Source organism: Dendrobates tinctorius, unplaced genomic scaffold (assembly GCF_039654945.1).
Source record: "Dendrobates tinctorius isolate UK_male_01 unplaced genomic scaffold, ASM3965494v1 ptg000244l, whole genome shotgun sequence".
NCBI classification, from domain to species: domain Eukaryota; kingdom Metazoa; phylum Chordata; class Amphibia; order Anura; family Dendrobatidae; genus Dendrobates; species Dendrobates tinctorius.
The window spans coordinates 1,413,206-1,438,104 of NW_027361911.1; the positions used below are offsets into that span (position 1 = coordinate 1,413,206).

The 24,899-nt window shown below is 51.7% G+C and overlaps 1 protein-coding gene across 2 annotated transcripts; it reads right to left on the reverse strand.

The window, feature by feature from the left end:
- Window positions 1–1,076: 1,076 nt before the first annotated feature.
- On the reverse strand, window positions 1,077–24,483 carry LOC141060749 (insulin-induced gene 2 protein). Of its 2 annotated transcripts, none has more exons than XM_073557098.1 (6): window positions 24,342–24,483; window positions 9,760–9,997; window positions 9,569–9,693; window positions 8,923–9,089; window positions 1,551–1,650; window positions 1,077–1,477 (listed from the first exon to the last, which is right to left on the reverse strand). In XM_073557098.1, the coding sequence occupies exons 2-6, from the start codon at window positions 9,965–9,967 to the stop codon at window positions 1,436–1,438; spliced, it is 642 nt and encodes a 213-aa protein (XP_073413199.1). In that variant the 5' UTR covers window positions 9,968–9,997; window positions 24,342–24,483; the 3' UTR covers window positions 1,077–1,435. The 2 variants fall into 2 exon arrangements, with proteins under 2 accessions (XP_073413199.1, XP_073413198.1); XM_073557097.1 differs by having other exon boundaries at window positions 24,306–24,460.
- Window positions 24,484–24,899: the final 416 nt, after the last annotated feature.

The window sequence follows — 24,899 nt, forward strand, 5'->3', positions numbered from 1 at the left end:
CGTGGACACCCCCACAGCTCCCAGTCACGTGATCGTAGTGCTCCTATTCTACGCGGACACCCCCACAGCTCCCGGTCACATGATCGTAGAGCTCCTATTCTACGCAGACACCCCAACCGCTCCCGGTCACATGATCGTAGAGCTCCTATTCTACGTGGACACCCCCACAGCTCCCAGTCACGTGATCGTAGTGCTCCTATTCTACGCGGACACCCCCACAGCTCCCGATCACATGATCGTAGAGCTCCTATTCTACGCGGACACCCCCACAGCTGCTGGTCACATGATCGTAGAGCTCCTATTCTACGCGGACACCCCCACAGATGCTGGTCACGTGATTGTAGCGCTCCTATTCTAAGTGGACACCCCCACAGATGCTGGTCACGTGATCGTAGCGCTTCTACTCTACGCGGACACCCCCACAGCTCCCGGTCACATGATCGTAGAGCTCCTATTCTACGCAGACACCCCAACCGCTCCCGGTCACATGATCGTAGAGCTCCTATTCTACGTGGACACCCCCACAGCTCCCAGTCACGTGATCGTAGTGCTCCTATTCTACGCGGACACCCCCACAGCTCCCGGTCACATGATCGTAGAGCTCCTATTCTACGCGGACACCCCCACAGCTGCTGGTCACATGATCGTAGAGCTCCTATTCTACGCGGACACCCCCACAGATGCTGGTCACGTGATTGTAGCGCTCCTATTCTAAGTGGACACCCCCACAGATGCTGGTCACGTGATCGTAGCGCTTCTACTCTACGCGGACACCCCCACAGATGCTGGTCACATGATCGTAGAGCTCCTATTCTACGCGGACACCCCCTCAGATGCTGGTCACGTGATCGTAGCGCTCCTATTCTACGCAAAACACCCCCACAGCTCCCAGTCACGTGATCGTACTACTCCTATTCTACGCGGACACCCCCCACAGCTCCCGGTCACATAATCGTAGAGCTCCTATTCTATGTGGACATCCCCATAGCTGCTGGTCACATGATCATAGCGCTCCTGCTCTATGTGGACACGCTCACAGATGCTGGTCTCTATGTGGACACGCTCACAGCTCCAGCTCACATGATTATGGCGGTGGTTTTATTCATGGACAGATCACAAGCACCGATCACCATTGGTCAATGTCTTATTAGCAGTGGCAAGGATTTGATGATTGAAGATACTCGCTGCCACTGTTCACGCAGTGTGATGCTGATGACAATATAAATGACACATCAGGACATCACATCACGCCAGTCACTAAAAAAAACAGTCTATCATCCCACCATAGTGGGGGGATGGGTAAGTCTTTTCAAGCCTCAAAATGTCCAGTACCATCCCCAAAACAAGGGGTAATCTTGCAAAAGAAGCAATCACAGATTGCAGTAAGTCACAATCTCCAGAGGTCGTCGCACTTGTCACAGCGCTCGCTGTCTCCTTAGTCCTTATGAGACTTCTCCATGACAGATTTCCACTCATACTGAAATGGAAGATAGCAGACAGTAAGTCAGAGACGAGGTGCAGAGCCACATCTACTACAGGACACAACCCACCATCTCCAGCTGACGGCCAATATTCCCCATCGTGATCCCACCAGCAAAAAATATACAAGGCAGCCAGGAGCGCACGTACAGGAAGTCCGGAGAGGTGTACCTGCCGAGACAGGAGGCTGTCAGACGAGCATGTAAGCATACACACACACAAAAGGACCAGCCTGAAAAGTATACATACCCACACGAGGAAAAGCCTCAAGAGTATATATACAGCGGCATGGAAAAGTTTGTGCACCCCTGGTCAAAATTACTGTTACTGTGAACAGTTAGGCTATGTGCACACATTGCGGATCCGCAGTTTTTCTCTGCGTGGAAATGCACTAAATCCGCAAATGATCGCACAAGCAAGGTTAAGCAATAGGAATCCAGAATTGGTGTGCACATGCTGCGGAAAATTCTGTCCTGATTCACAGCTTTTAATGTTCCGCAGCATGTCAATTCTTTGTGCGGATCTGCAGCATTTTTCCCATGAGTCTGATCCAGACTATGTCTGATCCAGGCATCTTTCAAATTACATCTTTCAAAGTACAGATTTGGAAGTACATTACTTTGAATTAGACTCGATATACAATCCTTTTTCTCCTGACACACACGGCCATATCACGTCCTATCCTGCTCCCACCTTCTAACGCTCTGTTACTCCTCATTGCTGGTGAAGTATCCCAAAATCCTGGTCCACCTCAGCACATCTCCACACATTTCTAGCACCCTGCTACGACCCTCTACACCTTTTTGCAGCCATGATAACCTCACACCCATTCATCCAGCCCCCACTCCCCCAACCCCCTACCTAGAGCACTATGGAACGCACGCTCTGTCTGCAACAAGCTGTCGTTTATCCATGACCTCTTTGTTACCAACAAACTCTCCTTCCTTGCCATCACTAGCCTGGCTCACCCCCCTCTGACTCAGCCTCTCCAGCTGCACTTTCTTATGGCGGATTCAATCTCTCACACCCCTCGCCCCAGCAACAAACACGGTGGAGGAGTTGGCATGCTCCTGTCCGATACCTGCTCCCAATTCCGCTACTCATCCCTCATTTGAGGTGCACTCCATCCGCATCCATTCCCCCTCCAACCTTTAGCTGGCTGTCATCTATCGCCCCCCAGAACTAGCCATCTCCACCTCGCTACTCCATTTCCTCTCTGACATCCTCACCATCATGGGTGATTTCAACATCCCCATTGACACTTCCACCTCAGCTGCCTCTAAACTTTTATAGCTGACTGCCTCCTTCGGCCTCACTCAATCGTCCTCTGCGGCCACCCACAAAGATGGTCACACGCTGGACCTCATCTTCACCCGCCTCTGTTCCCTTACTAATCTCACTAACTCACCCCTCCCCCTGTCTGACCACAACCTACTGACATTCTCTTCCCTCTCTCCTAGTGCGCAACCCCCACTCCACAAACTCACTCACCCTCGCAGAAATCTCAAACACCTCAATTTACACTCACTCTCCGAGTCCCTTCTCCCTCTTGCAGACATAGCTTCCCTTCATGACACAGATGCTGCTGCCACTTTATATAACACCACAAGAACAGCAGCACTCTATTCGGCCGCCCCCCTCATGCACAGCAAAACTCGTACAATCAACAGCTAACCCTGGCTAACCAGCCTGACCAAAGAACTGAGACGGGCGTCCAGAGTTGCTGAGCAGAGATGGAAGAGATCCCGTTCTGCTGAGCACTTTATCGCACACAAGCAGTCCCTCGCCAGCTTCAAGTCCATGCTCACTGCCGTAAAACAAACTTACTTCGCATTTCTCTTATCTGCCCTGCCTCACAACCCTAAACAGATTTTCAACACTTTCAGTTCTCTACTCCGTCCCCCAGCACCTCCTCCCTCTCCTCTCATTTTTTGTGAAGGCTTTCCTCTTTCTTTAAGCAGCAGATCTATAACATCAGAGAAAGCTTTGTCCCGCAGCCCCCATTGCCCCTCTTAACTGCTTAGCCCTGCTCTTCCAAAACCAGCTTCTCCACCATGACAGAAGATCAGCTCTCCACCCTTCTGTCAAGATCACATCTCACCATTTGCACACTTGACCCGCTCCTGTCCCACCTCATCCCTAACCTTGCCACAGTCTACATCCCAACCCTAAACAATCGCAACATTTCACTTGCAAATGGTGTCTTCCCCTCATCTTTCAAACATGCCTCAATCACACCCATCCTCAAAAAGCAATCCCTTGACCCTTCCTCTGTGTCTTCCTATGCCAGATATCTCTTCTCCCCTATGCATCAAAACTACTGGAACAGCATGTCCATCTTGAACTGTCCTCCCACCTCTCCTCCCTCTTTGAGCAGGTACAATCCGGCTTCTGACCGCATCACTCAACTAAAACGGTCCTAACTAAAGTCACCAATGACCTACTAACCACCAAGACCAAGCGACACTACTCTGTCCTCCTTCTCCTGGACCTGTCTTCTGCCTTTGACACTGTGGACCATTCCCTCATGCTACAGATTCTCTCATCTCTTGGTAACACAGACTTGGCCCTATCCTGATCTCTTGGTATCTAACAGACCGGACATTCAGTGTCTTCCTCTCCCATACCACCTCATCTGTCGGTGTTCCCTCAAGGCTCAGTTCTAGGACCCCTACTCCTCCATCTACACCTTCGGCCTGGGACAGAATCCCACGGTTTGCAGTATCATCTCTACGCTGACGACACGCAGATCTACCTATCTGGACCTGACATCACCTCCTTGCTGAACAAAATCCTACAATGTCTGTCCCCTATTTCATCTTTTTCTGCTCACTTTCTAAAACTGAACATGGACAAAACAGAATTCATCATCTCTCCCTCATCTCACTCCACCAGACCTATCCATCAGTGTCAATGGCTGCTCACTTTCCCCAGTCCCGCATATTCGGTGCCTCGGGGTGATCGACTCTGCCCTCTCTTTCAAGCCACATAACCAAGCCTTGCCTCCTCCTGCCGACTAGAACTCAAAAACATTTCCCGGATCCGTACATTCCTTGACCGAGAACCTGCAAACACGCTACTCTCTGGCCTCCCCTCTAGCACCACTCCAATTTATCCTAAACTCTGCTGCCTGACTAATCCACCTGTCTCCCCGTTATTCCCCAGCCTCTCCTCTCTGCCAAGCCCATCACAGAATGCTGTAGGAAAGCCCCTGATGGCGGTAGCTCATAGGGAAAAAACGAGGTGACAGATTCCCTTTAAACCACATTATATTCCGTATGTAAATTAGGGGGCGGGTCAGTGAGGGATCAGCGACTGTTCATTAGCCATAAGGATGAATATTGAGGGAGCGCACCAAAGCCCCGCCCACAGGGTGCTTACAGCCCGCCCACAGGTCACTCAACCCCACCCACAGCCCCGCAGCACGACAATCTCATTAACTAAAAACTACAAATCCAGATTCCACAACAACCACAAGACTGATTTCATCCCCAGGTGTCAGTGTGATCGGCGCCGAGCTGACAGTTATTGTTAGGTTCTTTAGAAGGACGTAGATCTGGGAATTTACTCTGACAGAATTTTATAGGCTGAACTGGATGGACACAGGGCTTTTTTCGGCCTTACTATGTTACTGACGCTGTGTGTAGTCACTGAGCAAAATCCTCCTGACCGGGTACTTTAACAGGTCACAATAACATTACATTTTGACCAGGGGTGCCAAAACTTTTACATACCACTGTACATGTACATACTGAAGAACAGCATCAAGACCATATGTCCAGTGGTTCGTGAAAGTATTCACACACGACCCTCCTTCCCCACCTGACATTTTTCGGGTTGCTACCTCACAACCTGGAATGTCTTTTTTTTTTTTTTTTGAGTGTTTGCTTCAGTTCATATACAGAACATGCCGACAACTGTGAAGGAAACCACAAATAGGACAAAATAAATGAGAACTTCAGTGTGCACAACTATTCACCCCCCTAAAGTCAGTACTTTGTAGAGCCTCCTTTGGCGGCAATTACAGCTATAAGTCGCTCTGGACAAGTCTGGACTTTCCACATCCTCCCACTGTGATTATTGTCCATTCCTGGAGGCAAAACTGCTCCAACTCCGTCAGCTTCTACGTTTCCTCTGGTGAAGAGAGATCTTCACGTCTGACCACAGATTTTCCGGTGGATGAAGGTCGGGGTGCGACTCCAGAACATTCACACGTTTCCCCTTACACAAGCCATGGAGGGTCGCATGACAAGTGTGCACATTGGCCACGGAGGTTGAGTAGTGTTCTGCAAAACAAATGTACCTTCTGATTCCAGGCCTTTCTGCAGTTCTCCACTGGTGTCCTCGACTCATGGACAACACTTCTGATAATTATTTTCACTCCTCTGTATGAGGAGCACCTGGTCATGGCAGGTTTATGGTGAAATGATGTTCTTTCCACTTCCACATAACGGCCCCTGCAGCACTCCCTGGAAACTTCAGTAGTTTAGAACTGCTTCAGTAACCAATACCATCAGGATGTTTTACAACAATAAAGTTGTGGAGGTCTTGAGACAGCTCACTGGTGTTACCCATCAAGAGATGTTTGTGTGGCCCCTTGGTAATGAGACACCTTTTTATAGGCGTCAGATGATATTTGTCACCAATGGCAGGATTGCTTCATAATTTCTAACACATCTCAGGTGTCAGGACAGCCCAGGGCTTTTTGCTCCTCTCTTCATCTATTCAGTACTTTTCCCTGTGTAATTTATCATTGTTAGGCTGGTTTCACATTTGCGTTTTTTTGCGCTGGAAAAAAACGCATATGTGCGCATGCGTTTTTTCCCCTATATTTAACATGGGTGCGCATACCTGCGCGCTGGTAAGCGCATGTATGCGATTTTCATGCGCTGCGTTTTTTTGGGGTGTGCGTTTGTATTTTCCAGACGCAGCATGTTGCATTTTTTGGCCCTGCAAAAAAGCGCATGCGCACATATGCGCACGTTTTGCGCTAAAAATGGCCATTATAGCCTATGGATGCGCATATGTGCGCACTGGCATGCTCATGTATGCGTTTTTTTGCACATGAGTTTTTTTTTGTTAACCATGGAATTTAGGGGTTTGGGTTAGAGTTAGGGTTAGTTAAGGGGGTTTAGGGTTGGGGTTTGGGTCAGGGTTAGGGTTAAGTATGGTTTGGTTAAGGGTTAGGGTCAGGGTTAGGGTTAAGTATGGTTTGGTTAAGGGTTAGGGTCAGGGTTAGGGTTAAGTATGGTTTGGTTAAGGGTTAGGGTCAGGGTCAGGGTTAGGGTTAGTAAAGTCATGGTTTGGGTTAGTGTGAGGGGCCACCTAATGTTGGAAAAAACGCAAACGCGGTAAAAACGCACTAAAAACGCATAAAAACGCATAAAAACGCATAAAAACGCATAAAAACGCATAAAAACGCATAAAAACGCATAAAAACGCTGCGTTTTTTTCATGCATGCTCAAAAATGCTTGAAAAAAACGCAGCAGTTGTATGCTTTTGTATGCGTTTTTTCAATGCGTTTTTTTGCGGGAAAAACGCGCTGCAAAAAAAAGCAAGTGTGAAACTAGCCTTACACAATTTAAATTAGGAGAGGAAGCGCGCACAGAGGAGGCGCATTAGGAGAGGACACAGGCGCGCACAGAGGAGGAGCATTAGGAGAGGACACAGGCGCGCACAGAGGAGGAGCATTAGGAGAGGACACAGGCGCGCACAGAGGAGGAGCATTAGGAGAGGACACAGGCGCGCACAGAGGAGGAGCATTAGGAGAGGACACGCGCGCACAGAGGAGGAGCATTAGGAGAGGACACGCGCGCACAGAGGAGGAGCATTAGGAGGGGACACGCGCGCACAGAGGAGGAGCATTAGGAGGGGACACGCGCGCACAGAGGAGGAGCATTAGGAGGGGACACGCGCGCACAGAGGAGGAGCATTAGGAGAGGACACAGGCGCGCACAGAGGAGGAGCATTAGGAGAGGACACAGGCGCGCACAGAGGAGGAGCATTAGGAGAGGACACGCGCGCACAGAGGAGGAGCATTAGGAGAGGACACGCGCGCACAGAGGAGGAGCATTAGGAGGGGACACGCGCGCGCACAGAGGAGGAGCATTAGGAGAGGACACGCGCGCGCACAGAGGAGGAGCATTAGGAGAGGACACACTCGCGCACAGAGGAGGAGCATTAGGAGAGGACACACGCGCGCACAGAGGAGGAGCATTAGGAGAGGACACACGCACGCACAGAGGAGGAGCATTAGGAGAGGACACACGCGCGCAGAGGAGCATTAGGAGGACACACGCACGCACAGAGGAGGAGCATTAGGAGGACACACGCGCGCGCACAGAGGAGGAGCATTAGGAGGACACACGCACGCACAGAGGAGGAGCATTAGGAGGACACACGCACGCGCAGAGGAGGAGCATTAGGAGGACACACGCACGCGCAGAGGAGGAGCATTAGGAGGACACACGCACGCGCAGAGGAGCAGCATTAGGAGGACACACGCACGCACAGAGGAGCAGCATTAGGAGGACACACGCACGCACAGAGGAGCAGCATTAGGAGGACACGCACGCACAGAGGAGCAGCATTAGGAGAGGACACGCGCGCACAGAGGAGGAGCATTAGGAGAGGACACACGCGCACAGAGGAGGAGCATTAGGAGAGGACACACGTGCACAGAGGAGGAGCATTAGGAGAGGACACGCGCACAGGAGGAGCATTAGGAGAGGACACGCGCACAGGAGGAGCATTAGGAGAGGACACACGCGCACAGGAGGAGCATTAGGAGAGGACACACGCGCACAGAGGAGGAGCATTAGGAGAGGACACGCGCGCACAGAGGAGGAGCATTAGGAGAGGACACGCGCGCACAGAGGAGCATTAGGAGAGGACACGCGCGCACAGAGGAGCATTAGGAGGACACACGCACGCACAGAGGAGCAGCATTAGGAGAGGACACGCGCGCACAGAGGAGCATTAGGAGAGAACATGCGCGCACAGAGGAGCATTAGGAGAGGACACGCGCGCACAGAGGAGCATTAGGAGAGGACACGCGCGCACAGAGGAGCAGCATTAGGAGAGGACACGCGCGCAGAGAGGAGCAGCATTAGGAGAGGACACGCGCGCACAGAGGAGCAGCATTAGGAGAGGACACGCGCGCACAGAGGAGCAGCATTAGGAGAAGACACACGCGCGCAGAGGAGGAGCATTAGGAGAGGACACGCGCGCACAGAGGTGGAGAATTAGGAGAGGACACACGCGCGCAGAGGTGGAGCATTAGGAGAGGACACAGAAGGCGAAGGTAAAGAGCACACAAGCACAGAAAAGAACACCCAGAGGGCATGGAGAGCACATGCAGAGGGTGAGGGTAAAGAGAGAACAGAGGAGGAGCATCGAGAGACATCTACCAACAGCGAACACACACGACAGGCGGCACTCACTGATACACGCCGTTGTAAACCAGCAGCTGAGACACAAGTGTGGCGAAGAAGGCAATGCAGAGGCCCAGACCCAGGCCGCTCCGAGATCTGTCGAATGTCCACCACAGCCCGATGGACAGAGCGGCCAACGTGAGCGACAGCTGCAGATTATTAGCGAAATCCACCTTCTGATGAGAGGAGTCAAGGAGAAGAAAAGCACAATGACAATCCGTAGAGGGGCACAAATCTCACGGTTCCATGACAATTGTGTACAAGATAATTGTGTACGGACAATTGTGTACAGAAAATTGTGTACAGGCCAATTGTGTCCAAGGACAATTGTGTACAAGGACAATTGTGTACAGGGCAATCGCCTTGTACACAATTGCCTTGTACACAATTGTCATTGTACACAATTGGCCTGTACACAATTGTCTGTACACAATAGTCCGTACACAATTATCTTGTACACAATTGTCCTGTCACCAAATCTCACTCATCCAGGAGATAGCCCCGAATCTGTAACCCCTGCGACAGCCAGAGCCTCCTAATGCACGAAGCGAATGTGGGTGGTTATACACACACGCTACCCCCAGGGGAGAGAGGCAATCACATACACTATAGTGTACGGACAGGTGTATGATTCCCCCCTTAGCAGGAAAGATACAGCACTGGCGTGGTTGATGCCCACGAACACAGCCACGCAGCGCATCACGCTGGACCACTCCCTCTTGAATCTGTGCGGCTTCCCCAGCTGTCGGTCGATGCACGGATACAGGAGGCCGATGGCAGCTGCAGAGGCAGAACACAGCGGTGACTCCGCCGACGGCGTGAACACCCCCACCGGTGACTACCTACCTGCAGCCGTTCCACAGCAGAGCGGCACCCACCAGGCGGAGGACAGGAGGCTGGAGAGCATGTCTGGGGGGAAGAGCGTCACATTCCTCTGCACCTGCAGGAGATTCAGCACCAGCGCCAGGAAGACACCAATCAGGAAGAGCAGAAGACCCCGCAGCAGCAGATTCATCCTGAGGCCGGGCCGCCGGACCTCCTGACTGTCACCCATGACCTGCGGGGGGCGGCACAAGCCCCACACCTGGAGGCCAGAGGGAGAGAGTCAGAGGTCACATGGGCAGATTAGATCATACAGTGCTCAGGAAAAGTGAGTACACCCCTGTACCATCCGTATATACAGAGCTCAGGAAAAGTGAGTACACCCCTGTATCATCAGTATATACAGAGCTCAGCATAAGTGAGTACACCCCTATATCAGCACAGTATATACAGAGCTCAGCATGAGAGTACACCCCTATATCAGCACAGTATATACAGAGCTCACCATAAGAGAGTACACCCCTGTATTATCAATATATATAGAGCTCAGCATAAGTGAATACACCCCTGTATCACTAGCACAATATATAGAGATCAGCATAAGTGAGTACACCCCTATATCAGCACAGTATATACAGAGCTCAGCATAAGTGAGTACACCCCTGTATTATCAGTATATACAGACCTCAGCATAAGTGAGTACACCCCTATATCAGCACAGTATATACAGAGCTCAGCATAAGTGAGTACACTGTTGTGAGATCATCTGTTCATTCACCTTTTGTGTCCGAGGATCTCCCTCTTCTGGTGAAGGAAGGTAGTGAGGCTGATTTGGATGAAAGAAACCAAACACCTGATCAGGTGGATTGTGACTGGGTAACAGGAACTTCAGACTGGATATAACGCAGCCGACGCCCTTCTGAGTGGCTGGTGATTCTGTTATGATTGAGTCACCGAGGAGGAAAAAACAAAAATGCTAGCTCAGCCCAGAAAATCAGAGAGGTTGGAAACTAGCGGATTGCAGACCCCTAATCCTATCACACAACTAGCAGTAGCCGTGGAGTGTTCCTACGGTGATCCTAGACACCTCGTCACAGCCGGAGATCTAAATAAACCTAAAGAGAGAAAAGGGAAAAACTGCCTGCCCCAGAGCAGACCCCAAAGCAATAAGCAGCCCCCAACATATAATGACGGTGAAGCAAGATGAAAACACTAACACAGATGGAAAGATAGGATGAGCAAACGATGGGGCCCAAGCTAACTAAAAAGGACAGGACAGAAAAGCTACTGTCTGCAATCCAAGAAAACCCCTGCTAAAAATATTACCAACACAACTGTTAAGCAAAAAAAACCCTGAAGTCACTAGACTTCAAACCCTATATCAGCACTCAGAATATTCTGGAATCAGAGCAAAAGAGAACACTGATCAAGGAAAAAGAATCCAGCACACCCCCGGCCGGGGATGGCTGAACTCAAAAAACAAGGAAAACAAAACCAAAACTAATACGTTCAATAGCAGAGCAAAAACTTATCTTTGGGAAGCAGGAATCAGACTGGTCTCCAAGAATCCAGCAGAGAAATCACCAGCCACTCAGAAGGGCGTCGGCTGCCTTATATCCAGTCTGAAGTTCCTGTTACCCAGTCACAAGCCGCCTGATCAGGTGTTTGGTTTCTTTCATCCAAATCAGCCTCACTACCTTCCTTCACCAGAAGAGGGAGATCCTCGGACACAAAAGGTGAATGAACAGATGAGCTCACAACAGTACACCCCTGTATCATCAGCACAGTATATACAGAGCTCAGCATAAGTGCGTACACCCCTATATCAGCACAGTATATACAGAGCTCAGCATAAGTGAGTACACCCCTGTATTATCAGTATATAGAGCTCAGCATAAGTGAAAACACCCCTGTATCATCAGTATATAGAGCTCAGCATAAGTGAAAACACCCCTGTATCATCAGTACAGTACACAGAGCTCAGCATAAGTGAGTACACCCCTGTATCAGCACAGTATATACAGAGCTCAGCATAAGTGAGTACACCCCTGTATCAGCACAGTATATACAGAGCTCAGCATAAGTGAGTACACCCCTGTATCTGCACAGTATATACAGAGCTCAGCATAAGTGAGTACACCCCTGTATCAGCACAGTATATACAGAGCTCAGCATAAGTGAGTACACCCCTGTATCATCAGTATAAACAGAGCTCAGCATAAGTGAGTACACCCCTGTATCATCAGCACGATATATACAGAGCTCACCGTAAGTGAGTACACCCCTGTATTATCAGTATATATAGAGCTCAGCATAAGTGAGTACACCCCCTGTATAATCAGTACTATATATACAGTGCTCAGCATAAGTGAGTACACCCCTGTACCATCAGCACAGTATATACAGAGCTCAGCACGAGTACACCCCTGTATTATCAGCATATAGAGCTCAGCATAAGTGAGTACACCCCTGTATAACCAGCACAGTATATACAGAACTCACCATAAGTGAGTACACTCCTGTATTCAGTACAGAGCTCAGCATAAGTGAGTACACCCCCTGTATAATCAGTACTATATATACAGTGCTCAGCATAAGTGAGTACACCCCTGTATCATCAGCACAGTATATACAGAGCTCAGCATGAGTACACCCCTGTATTAGCATATACAGAGCTCAGCATAAGTGAGTACACCCCTGTATAACCAGCACAGTATATACAGAACTCACCATAAGTGAGTACATTCCTGTATTATCAGTACAGAGCTCAGCATAAGCGAGTACACCCCCTGTATAATCAGTACTATATATACAGTGCTCAGAAGTGAGTACACCCCTGTATCATCAGCACAGTATATACAGAGCTCAGCATAAGTGAGTACACCCCTGTATTATCAGTATATACAGAGCTCAGCATACAGTTGTGGCCAAAAGTATTGACACCCCTGCAATTCTGTCAGATAATACTCAGTTTCTTCCTGAAAATGATTGCAAACACAAATTCTTTGGTATTATTATCTTCATTTAATTTGTCTTAAATGAAAAAACACAAAAAGAATTGTCCTAAAGCCAAATTGGATATAATTCCACACCAAACATAAAAAAGAGGGTGGACAAAAGTATTGGCACTGTTGGAAAAATCCTGTGATGCTTCTCTAATTTGTGTAATTAACAGCACCTGTAACTTACCTGTGGCACCTAACAGGTGTTGGCAATAACTAAATCACACTTGCAGCCAGTTGACATGGATTAAAGTTGACTCAACCTCTGTCCTGTGTCCTTGTGTGTACCACATTGAGCATGGAGAAAAGAAAGAAGACCAAAGAACTGTCTGAGGACTTGAGGAACCAAATTGTGAGGAAGCATGAGCAATCTCAAGGCTACAAGTCCATCTCCAAAGACCTGAATGTTCCTGTGTCTACCGTGCGCAGTGTCATCAAGAAGTGTAAAGCCCATGGCACTGTGGCTAACCTCCCTAGATGTGGACGGAAAAGAAAAATTGACAAGAGATTTCAACGCAAGATTGTGCGGATGTTGCATAAAGAACCTCGACTAACATCCAAACAAGTTCAAGCTGCTCTGCAGTCCGAGGGTACAACAGTGTCAACCCGTACTATCCGTCGGCGTGTGAATGAAAAGGGACTGTATGGTAGGAGACCCAGGAAGACCCCACTTCTTACCCCGAGACATAAAAAACCAGGCTGGAGTTTGCCAAAACTTACCTGAAAAAGCCTAAAACGTTTTGGAAGAATGTTCTCTGGTCAGATGAGACAAAAGTAGAGCTTTTTGGGCAAAGGCATCAACATAGATGTTACAGAACCACTCAGCACCCAGAATATGTTGTGCAGTAATATAATAGGTTCCATGTGAGATGCATGTCTCTAATGTATCAGCAGTGTCTGCCCTCCCCCCACCTTTGTAATTCCCACAGTAAACATCAGCAGGCTCTGGCCACCTGCGGCTTTTGTAATGCATGTCTGGCCTGACGCTTGTCTATTGGCCGGCCCTCTGTATCTGTCTGATATATTCTGTGTCCTCTGAGTAAAGTGTTGTCAGACTGGAAATACATGGAGAAGCAGTGAACTTTTATATGCGCCCATGCACTCAAAAGGAATTCCAGCCAGCGTCCTTCATTCAGACTCCAGCCAACGCAGAGCGGACCTCCGAAAACACGGGGTGGTACTGAAAGAGGTACCCCAACTTGGAAGTCCCCGTTACACTGGTGGAGCCAGCGGGATTTGATACCCCTTCTACAAGAGGAAAGGAATGAATGGAAAATAACTACCAGAAGTTAAAGAGGACTACATTAAAAGATCTGGTGGAAGCCCGAGGGTTGATCGCAAGCAACAAAACAAAAGCGGATTTGATAGCAGCCATCATGGAACACGACAGTGCAGCGCCCCCCAATGTGAACGTGGAGGAGACCGAATTCCAGAGGGAGGTAAAGAACAGACTGGCATTCTTTGGCCCAAACCCTGCAGTAGAGATCATACGAGAGGTGATGGCTGATGTGCGTACTGATCAGAAGGAAAAGATGGCAGAGCGGACCAGGATAGAGCTAGCAAGATGGAAATGGCAGAGCGGACCAAAGTGGAGCTGGCCAAGATGGAGATGGCAGAGCGGAGAGAGGAGAGTCAGCGAGCAGGGGGAGCTCTGGCCTTCGACCAGGTACCTTCAACAGTAAGCCTCAAAAAGATCCAGTACAATGCCTTCCGACAGTTGGGGGAGGCAGAGGAAGACATTGATGGCTTTCTGCAGGACTTTGCGCGGCAGTGTGCTCTTCATCAAGTAAAGCCGGAGGAACGGGTTCAGATTCTGGCCAGCAAGCTGACAGGCCGGGCAGCGGAGGCCTATCGCACGGTACCTGATGAGGACTGTATGGACTATGAGCGGATCAAAGAAGTGATCTTGGCCCGGTATGCGCTGACACCAGAGGCCTACCGCCAAAAGTTCCGCGGACTTATAAAACGCGTAACCGATACCCACGCTGAATGGGCCTGTAAATTACGGCGGTCACTGCTACAGTGGGTACAAGAGAGCCAAGCAACCACTAAGGAGGACGTCCTCCAGCTCTTCCTGTTAGAACGATTCTTTAATGGACTAAACCCCGAGACACAGGAATGGCTTCGGGACAGGCGGCCAACGACTCTTGAGGAAGCCGCTCGTCTGGCCGATGAACATCATGATGCCAGGAGGCCGCAGTTCTCCGGATCAAAGGTGGTCACTAGGGGCCTGCCCATGGACCTGGAGGGCCCCAAACCACCGAAGATTGTAGGGGGATAAGCTAGAAACCCGGCCTACCACAGTCCCCCTGGGGCGCGATGCCACACCTGCGCCACCTGCAAAGACAATGCCCCAACCGGACTCAGCATACCCAGTGGCCAAAAGCGGGAACAGCTACCTTCAGCTGGACTGCTGTACACTGCTACCAAGGCGAAGCTGACCCGGCATTGGGGGCTACGACTAACCAAGGGGTGGAAGAGATGGAGGAAGTACTGCATGAAGTAGACCCCGTGCAGGCAGCCCAGGCAGATAATCGACAACAGCATCGACAGGTCGTGTGGGTTAATGGGAAACGTATGCAGGGACTAAGATTCCGGAGCAACTTTGACCCTTGTGAAGCCTCATCTTGTCCGGGACCAAGAGAAGACGGAACGGACAGTGGCAGTCCGTGTAGCAGGGGGAGCCATACATCGACTGCCCACTGCCAGGATTCACCTGAACTGGGGAGTCGGGGATGGCCTTGTTGAGGTCGGCTTGATGGAGGATTTGCCTGCAGACGTCTTGCTGGGAAATGACTTGGGGCCCATGTTGTCTACATTCTCGGTGGCCCCTCTGGCTGAGACTTATCCTGTGACCACCCGGAGACAAGCTCGAGCTGCGGAGGCGGAATCACACTCAGAGGAGGCCCAGGAAAGACATCCCAGCCCTGCACGTATTCCCATAGCCAGACACATTTCTTGGGCCACCCCAGATGAATTTAAGAGGGAGTTACTTGAGGATCCTTCATTGGAGGTTCTCTGGTTCTCCTCCTATCTTTCCGACCGCTCCTTCAGTGTTCTGTTTTCTGGCTCCACTTCATCTCTTCTTCCTCTCACTGTTGGGGTACCTCAGGGCTCAGTCCTTGGCCCCCTTCTCTTCTCTCTCTATACAGCCCCAATTGGACAGACCATCAGCAGATTTGGCTTTCAGTACCATCTTTATGCTGATGACACACAACTGTACACATCATCCCCTGACCTTACCTCCGCTGTACTACAGAACGCCACTGACTGTCTGTCTGCAGTCTCCAACATCATGTCTGCTCTCTATCTGAAACTCAACCTCTCCAAAACTGAACTTCTTCTGCTCCCACCATCTACTAACCTCCCTAAATCTGACATTTCCCTCTCTGTGGGTGGCACCATAATAACACCCCGACAGCAGGTGCGCTGTCTGGGTGTTATGTTCGACTCCAATCTCTCCTTCAACTCCCATATACAATCTCTTGCCCGCTCATGCCGCTTACACCTAAAGAACATCTCTAGAATCCGCCCTTTTCTCACCATGGAAACAAAAACTCTCACTGTCGCCCTGATCCACTCCCGCCTAGACTACTGTAATGCTCTATTAATTGGCCTCCCTCTCACTCGACTCTCCCCTCTCCAGTCTATCCTTAATGCAGCAGCCAGGGTTGTCCATCTGGCTAATCGTTTCTCAGACGCGTCCGCTCTTCGCCAGTCGTTACACTGGCTGCCAATTCATTACAGGGTACAATTCAAAGTACTTGTTCTCACCCACAAAGCTCTCCACAGTGCGGCACCCCCTTACATCTCCTCCCTCATTTCTGTCTATCGGCCTAACCGACCGCTGCGCTCTGCAAATGACTTTCGACTAACCTCTGCCCTAATCCGTACCTCCCACTCCCGACTCCAAGACTTCTCCCGTGCTGCGCCAATCCTCTGGAATGCTCTACCCCAAAATATTAGGACCATCCACAATTTGCATAGTTTTAGGCGCTCGCTCAAAACACATTTGTTCAGAGCGGCCTATCACATTCAGTAATCAAAGTCATGTTTGTGTGTGTGTAGCCCATTCACTATCTCCATCTAACCCCCACCCCCTGAAGATGGCTGGACCGTCATTGTAAATACATCTTTGTAAATACAAACCTGTGCTTTGTATCCCCCCCACCTCATTGTAGATTGTAAGCTCCACGAGCAGGGTCGTCTTATTTCGCTTTAATTATTGTATTGTTAACGTTGTTACTTATGACTGTTGTGTTTGAAACTGTTCAACTGTAAAGCGCTGCGGAATATGTTGGCGCTATATAAATAAAGATTATTATTATTATTATTATTATTGGAGGGATATCGTGGGAAGGCACAGGAGGGGAGAGTAATGGAAGGGGAACAGTTTGTATGGAAGCAGGGACTCCTCTACCGGATCACAGAGCAGCACCACACAGGGACGAGCCCCACTATAAAACAACAGCTGGTAGTTCCCAAGAAGTATAGGCAGGAGCTACTGCGAATCTCTCATGATATACCCTTGGCCGGGCACTTCGGCGTCAGTCGCACCAGGCATCGTCTGACACAAAACGTCTTTTGGCCGGGGGTAACCTTTGATGTTCGTCAGTACTGCCAGACCTGTGACAGTTGTCAGCGCATTAGCAAGAGGGGGGATCGATGCAAGGCCACATTACGCCCCCTCCCCATTGTGGAGGAACCATTTAGCCGAGTAGCGGTCGATCTGATAGGGCCGTTAGCCAAACCCAGTCAGTCAGGGAAAAAGTATATATTAACAGTGGTAGATTATGCCACACGGTATCCAGAGGCGGTTGCGTTACCTAACATACTGGCAGAGACGGTGGCGGCCGCCCTGCTCCAGGTGTTCTTACGGGTTGGATTTCCCCGGGAGATTATCTCGGACCAGGGTACCCAGTTTACAGCAGAGGTGACCAACCAACTGTGGAAGCTGTGCGGCGTATAGTCCATTAGAAGCGCCCCGTACCACCCGCAAACCAATGGGTTGTGTGAACACTTTAGCAGGACATTAAAACAGCTCATTGGGACTTTTACCAGGACCTACAGGGACTGGGAGAAATTCTTGCCACACCTCCTGTTTGCCTATCGGGAGGTGCCCCAAGAATCCATGGGGTTCTCCCCGTTCGAGCTGGTATACGGGAGACGGGTAAGGAGACCCCTAGACTTAGTGCTGGAACACTGGGAAGGGGAGGGCCTCATAGAAGGGTTACCTATTGTACCCTATGTGCTGGAATTTCGGGACCGCCTACAGGAGCTGACTCAGGCTGTACGTGAGAACATGCAGGCGACCCAGCGGCGCCAGCGCATATGGTACAATCGGAGGGCCAGAGAGCGCACCTTGGAAATAGGACAGAAGGTCCTGGTGTTAGAGCCCACTAAGCAGAATAAGTTTCAAGCTGCATGGCAGGGGCCCTACCAGGTAGTGGGGAAAATAGCCGACACAACCTATAATGTCACCGATTGTGACGACCCCAGGGTTATCCGCATGTTCCACGTGAATATGCTGAAGCCCTACCGGGAGCGCCCTGAAGAGGTAGTGGCCATCTGTGCACCTGAAGCAGAGGATTTAGCCGGACTTCCCTTGCCGGATGTCTGAGGGGAAAGGACTCCGTCTAAAACATGGGACCAGGTACACTTGGGTGAAGACCTAGGCCCCGGGGAGAGAGAGCAGGCGGAGGCGTTGTTGAGGCTGCGACAGAGGATGTTTTCAGAGAGACCGGGGTACACTCGCCTGGCACAACACAAGGTTGAGACCCAGGATCAGACCCCCCTGCGACAAAACCCCTTCCGCGTCCCTGAGTCTGTACGAGAGGGGATGCGAAAAGAGATACAGGAGATGTTGCGTTTAGGGGTCATTGTGGAGTCAGATAGTCCCTGGGCATCCCCCGTAGTGTTAGTGCCCAAGAAGGATGGGACTACACGGTTTTGTGTAGACTATCGTAAGCTCAATGAGAAAACAGTGACGGATGCATACCCCATGCCGCGTGTGGATGAGTTGCTAGACCGGCTGGCGGGGGCAAAGTATTTGACCACCATCAATCTATGCAAAGACTACTGGCAGATTCCCCTTAGTCCTGACGCTATTCCCAAGTCGGCATTTGTCACCCCGTTCGGCTTATTCCAGTTTCGAGTTATGCCATTCGGGATGAAGAATGCCTTGGCGACCTTCCAAAGGCTGGCTGACCGGCTTCTGGATGGTCTCCAGGACTATGCTTGTGCCTACCTGGACGACATCGACATCTACAGTGCGACATGGGAAGAGCATCTAAATCACCTAGAGACAGTATTGGACAGGATCCACCAGGCCGGAATCACCCTGAACCCAAACAAGTGTCACGTGGGCAAAGCAGAGGTTCAGTATTTAGGGCATTGGGTGGGAAGTGGGAAAAAGCGACCAGAACCAGCCAAGATTGAGGCCATAGCCAAATGGCCCATGCCACGCACTAAAACCCAGGTCATGGCGTTTCTAGGGACAGCAGGGTATTACAGGAAATTCGTTCCCAATTACAGCAGCGTAGCCAAGCCCCTCACTGATTTTACCCGTAAGAACCAACCCCGCCTGGTAACCTGGACCTCAGAGTGTGAGGAAGCCTTCCGCCACCTAAAGGACGCCCTCACCAATACCCCTGTATTGGCCGCACCCGATCCAACTACACGTTTCCTTGTTCATACAGACGCTTCTATGTTTGGATTGGGGGCTGTTGTGAGTTCATTTTCCCCTTCGTCACTGAGGTCTGGTGAACTCCCTATTCTGGTAAAGGAAGGTAATGAGCCTGATTATCAGGCACCTGAGTCTAATGAGGATGACTGGCTGAGTGGAGTCACGGACTGGATATAAGGCTGCCGACGCCCTTCTGCCCTGCGGGTGATTTCTCTGTGGACTTCTAGGACACCAGTCTGATTCCTGCTCCTCTAAAGCTAAGTTTTCTGTTTTGCCGGTTAGCATTCTTGTTTTGTTTTTTGTTCTCCTTGCTTTTCTGTATTCTGCCATTCCCTTCTGGGGTGAGCTGAATCTCCTTTTGCCTGTAGCTGTGTCTTCAGAATATTCCTGAGTACTGACATAGCTTTTGAAGCCTAGCGTCTTCAGGGCCTTTTTCACTGTCAGTCTGTTGGCTCTTATTTTCATAGGGTTTTTCACGGATTGCAGACAGCAACCTTCCTGTCCTTTTCTATCTAGTTAGCTCGGGCCCCATCTATCTTTCTGTCTGTGTTAGTATTTTCATCTTGCTTCACCGTCATTATATGTTGGGGGCTGCCTATTGCTTTGGGGTCTGCTCTGGGGCAGTTTAGATTTCCCCTTTCTTTCTTTAGGCCTATTTAATTCTCCGGCTGTGATCGAGGGGTCTAGGGCATCCTAGGAACCCCCCACGGCTACTGCTAGTTATGTTGATAGGTTCAGGGGTCTGCAATCCGATAGCTGCCAACTTCTCTGGTTTTCTGGACTTAGCTAGCATTTCTGTTTTTGTCTCCTACGGTGACTCATTCATAACAGGGGGCAGTACTGAGACAAGTCGGGCCGGACGGCCAAGAACACCCGGTAGCTTACCTGAGTCGGAAACTACTGCCCCGTGAAGTAAGCTATGCGGCCATCGAGAAGGAGTGCCTGGCGGTAGTATGTGCACTTAAGAAGTTGCAACCATATTTGTATAGACGACAGTTTTCCCTCCTAACGGACCATAATCCCCTAGTCTAGCTTAATTGGGTCTCCGGAGACAGCGCCAGATTGCTGCGGTGGAGTTTAGCCCTACAACCTCTGGACTTCACCATCCACCACAGTCCCGGCAAACAAAACGCCGATGGACTAAGTCGACAAACGGAACTTGTACCAACCCCATAAACTTCGGTCATCCCCAAACCGATCTGTTGAGGATCAGACTGTGTATGCTGATCGCGTCGCTGAAAAGGGGAGCCGTGTTATCGAACCACTCAGCACGTGTAACGTGGTCTTCCAAGCTGGGGTACCTCTTTCAGTACCACCCCGTGTTTTCGGAGGTCCGCTCTGCGTTGGCTTGAATTCCTTGGTTACATGGGCGCATATAAAAGATCACTGCTTCTCCACGTATTTCCAGTCTGACAACACTTTACTCACAGGACACAGAATATATAACACAGATACAGAGGGCCGGCCAATAGACAAGCGTCAGGCCAGACATGCATTACAAAAGGCGCAGGTGGCCGGAGCCTGCGGATGTTTACTGTGGGAATTACAAAGGTGGGGGGGAGGGTGGACACTGCTGATACATTAGGGACATGCATCTCACATGGAACCTATTATATATACATATAACTGCACAACATATTCTGGGTGCTGAGTGGTTCTGTAACAATAGAGTTTACAGGAAAAAAAAAAAAAGAGGCATTCAAAGAAAAGAACACGGTCCCTACAGTCAAACATGGCGGAGGTTCCCTGATGTTTTGGGGTTGCTTTGCTGCCTCTGGCACTGGACTGCTTGACCGTGTGCATGGCATTATGAAGTCTGAGGACTACCAACAAATTTTGCAGCATAATGTAGGGCCCAGTGTGAGAAAGCTGGGTCTCCCTCAGAGGTCATGGGTCTTCCAGCAGGACAATGACCCAAAACACACTTCAAAAAGCACTAGAAAATGGTTTGAGAGAAAGCACTGGAGACTTCTAAGGTGGCCAGCAATGAGTCCAGACCTGAATCCCATAGAACACCTGTGGAGAGATCTAAAAATGGCAGTTTGGAGAAGGCACCCTTCTAATATCAGGGACCTGGAGCAGTTTGCCAAAGAAGAATGGTCTAAAATTCCAGCAGAGCATTGTAAGAAACTCATTGATGGTTACCGGAAGCGGTTGGTCGCAGTTATTTTGGCTAAAGGTTGTGCAACCAAGTATTAGGCTGAGGGTGCCAATACTTTTGTCTGGCCCATTTTTGGAGTTTTGTGTGAAATGATCAATGTTTTGCTTTTTGCTTCATTCTCTTTTGTGTTTTTTCATTTAAGACAAATTAAATGAAGATAATAAAGAATTTGTGTTTGCAATCATTTTCAGGAAGAGACTGAGTATTATCTGACAGAATTGCAGGGGTGTCAATACTTTTGGCCACAACTGTAAGTGAGTACTCCCCTGTATCATCAGCACAGTAAAAACGGAGCTCACCATAAGTGAGTACACCCCTGTATTATAAGTATATACAGTGCTCAATATAAGTGAGTACACCCCACAAAAAAGGAAATGTTAATCCACAGTTCGCTCAGCAGTTTCTTCTGACAACTGTCAGCTTCACAGAACATCTCCCCATCACAGGACAGAGGTTAGAGTATAACTCATCATTATCTGGTGGAGACGTGAGTACACCCCATCAGTAACGCCTCCATCTACTGCTGTGTGTGACCACCTTCATGTGTGAGGAGCCGCCGAGTGTTCTCTGCCCGGAAGGAACAAGGTGACGACATATTCCATCCATCTTTCTCCATCTCCAGAGCCTGGATGTCGGATGGAGAGTGGTGACAACTTGTCTCCCAGAACTCCCCATAGGGGTCCGGTTGTCAGAAGACACTGAGCCCGAGTCCCTGTGAAAGTCCGAGCCCACAATCAGGAATTGGGGTGAATTTATGCAGCGTCCGGATGTTACCGCACAGTGGAGGGATTTCTAGAGATCATCCGCGCACACCGACACATGGCGCAGGTTTATCAACCGCATTTCCGCTGTGGTAAATCGGCACGGTGCAGCGATCAGAACGCAGCTAAAATACACCGCACCCAGATTGGGAGCCACGGGGCCCCACCCCAGAGCGCGGGGACGCCACGGGGCCCCACCCCAGAGCGCGGGGACGCCACGGGGCCCCACCCCAGAGCGCGGGGACGCCACGGGGCCCCACCCCAGAGCGCGGGGACGCCACGGGGCCCCACCCCAGAGCGCGGGGACGCCACGGGGCCCCACCCCAGAGCGCGGGGACCACGAAGCCCCCCCTCCTCTGGCACCGGCACCTCGTGTCCCCCCTCCTCCTCTGGCACCGGCACCTCGTGTCCCCCCTCCTCCTCTGGCACCGGCACCTCGTGTCCCCCCTCCTCCTCTGGCACCGGCACCTCGTGTCCCCCCTCCTCCTCTGGCACCGGCACCTCGTGTCCCCCCCTCCTCCTCTGGCACTGGCAGCTCGTGTCCCTCCCTCCTCCTCTGGCACCGGCAGCTCGTGTCCCCCCCTCCTCCTCTGGCACCGGCAGCTCGTGTCCCCCCCTCCTCCTCTGGCACCGGCAGCTCGTGTCCCCCCCTCCTCCTCTGGCACCGGCAGCTCGTGTCCCCTCCTCCTCCTCTGACACCGGCAGCTCGTGTCCCCCCCTCCTCCTCTGACACCGGCAGCTCGTGTCCCCCCCCTCCTCCTCTGGCACCGGCAGCTCGTGTCCCCCCCCTCCTCTGGCACCGGCAGCTCGTGTCCCCCCCTCCTCCTCTGACACCGGCAGCTCGTGTCCCCCCCTCCTCCTCTGACACCGGCAGCTCGTGTCCCCCCCTCCTCCTCTGACACCGGCAGCTCGTGTCCCTCCCTCCTCCTCAGGCACCGGCAGCTCGTGTCCCCCCCTCCTCCTCTGACACCGGCAGCTCGTGTCCCCCCCCTCCTCCTCTGGCACCGGCAGCTCGTGTCCCCCCCTCCTCCTCTGACACCGGCAGCTCGTGTCCCCCCCCTCCTCCTCTGGCACCGGCAGCTCGTGTCCCCCCTCCTCCTCTGGCACCGGCAGCTCGTGTCCCCCCCTCCTCCTCTGACACCGGCAGCTCGTGTCCCCCCCCTCCTCCTCTGGCACCGGCAGCTCGTGTCCCCCCCTCCTCCTCTGGCACCGGCAGCTCGTGTCCCCCCTCCTCCTCTGACACCGGCAGCTCGTGTCCCCCCCCTCCTCCTCTGGCACCGGCAGCTCGTGTCCCCCCCTCCTCCTCTGGCACCGGCAGCTCGTGTCCCCCCCTCCTCCTCTGGCACCGGCAGCTCGTGTCCCCCCCTCCTCCTCTGGCACCGGCAGCTCGTGTCCCCCCCCTCCTCCTCTGGCACCGGCAGCTCGTGTCCCCCCCCTCCTCCTCTGGCACCGGCAGCTCGTGTCCCCCCCTCCTCCTCTGGCACCGGCAGCTCGTGTCCCCTCCTCCTCCTCTGGCACCGGCAGCTCGTGTCCCCCCCCTCCTCCTCTGGCACCGGCAGCTCGTGTCCCCCCCTCCTCCTCTGGCACCGGCAGCTCGTGTCCCCCCTCCTCCTCTGACACCGGCAGCTCGTGTCCCCCCTCCTCCTCTGACACCGGCAGCTCGTGTCCCCCCCCTCCTCCTCTGGCACCGGCAGCTCGTGTCCCCCCCTCCTCCTCTGGCACCGGCAGCTCGTGTCCCCCCCTCCTCCTCTGGCACCGGCAGCTCGTGTCCCCCCCTCCTCCTCTGGCACCGGCAGCTCGTGTCCCCCCCCTCCTCCTCTGGCACCGGCAGCTCGTGTCCCCCCCCTCCTCCTCTGGCACCGGCAGCTCGTGTCCCCCCCTCCTCCTCTGGCACCGGCAGCTCGTGTCCCCTCCTCGATAGTCAGAGCGGGGTGGCAGCGGCGTTTCCCGGAGTCTCTCACCGCTCTGTGTTGGTGGCAGTCCGCCGCAGGACTTGCCTTCTGCGTTGCAGCCCTCGTTCTGGCTCTAGCACCGCCTTTTCTGGGCAATAGCTTCGTTCCTTACTTCTGTATTCTGATTGGTAGACTGTGATCAGGTGACCATCTGGAGCGCTCCCAGAGGCTGCTCTGCACATCACGTGATGTCTCCAGCTCGGCGCCATCTTTGATGTGACAATTTTCTTCATTGTTTCGGGCTCCTGGTTTCCGCCTAATCACAGTGACCGCCTGACCCTGTGACTGAGCCGCTGCCACCGGCTGCAAGACAAGCAGAAGCGGCTGACACCAGACTGACTGCATTAGTACCCACCTATGCAGAAAATTCCTGACTGAAAATCAGACTCCTTCCCAGAAAATGCGCGTTTTTTTCCAGAGCGGCCTCATAGAGCAGGGTCCCCAGCGCCAGTCCTGAAGGCCCACCAGCAGGTCGCGTGCTCAGGACTTGCACAGGTGGAGCAGTGTTGCTGGCCTTGAGGCGTCGGGGAACCTTCACATAGAATAGAGATAGAAATTAATGAGCCTGCTGCGTGTTTAGGCTGAGTTCACACGGCGCTTTTC

Coding starts and splice junctions, on each gene's coding strand:
- LOC141060749 (XM_073557098.1), bottom strand. CDS start 9,967: ATGGGTGACAGTCAGGAGGTCCGGCGGCCCGGCCTCAGGATGAATCTG. Junction 9,090..9,568: donor GCATCAACCACGCCAGTGCT/GTATCTTTCCTG, acceptor TCCTCTCATCAG/AAGGTGGATTTCGCTAATAA. Junction 1,478..1,550: donor TTGGCCGTCAGCTGGAGATG/GTGGGTTGTGTC, acceptor CTTCCATTTCAG/TATGAGTGGAAATCTGTCAT.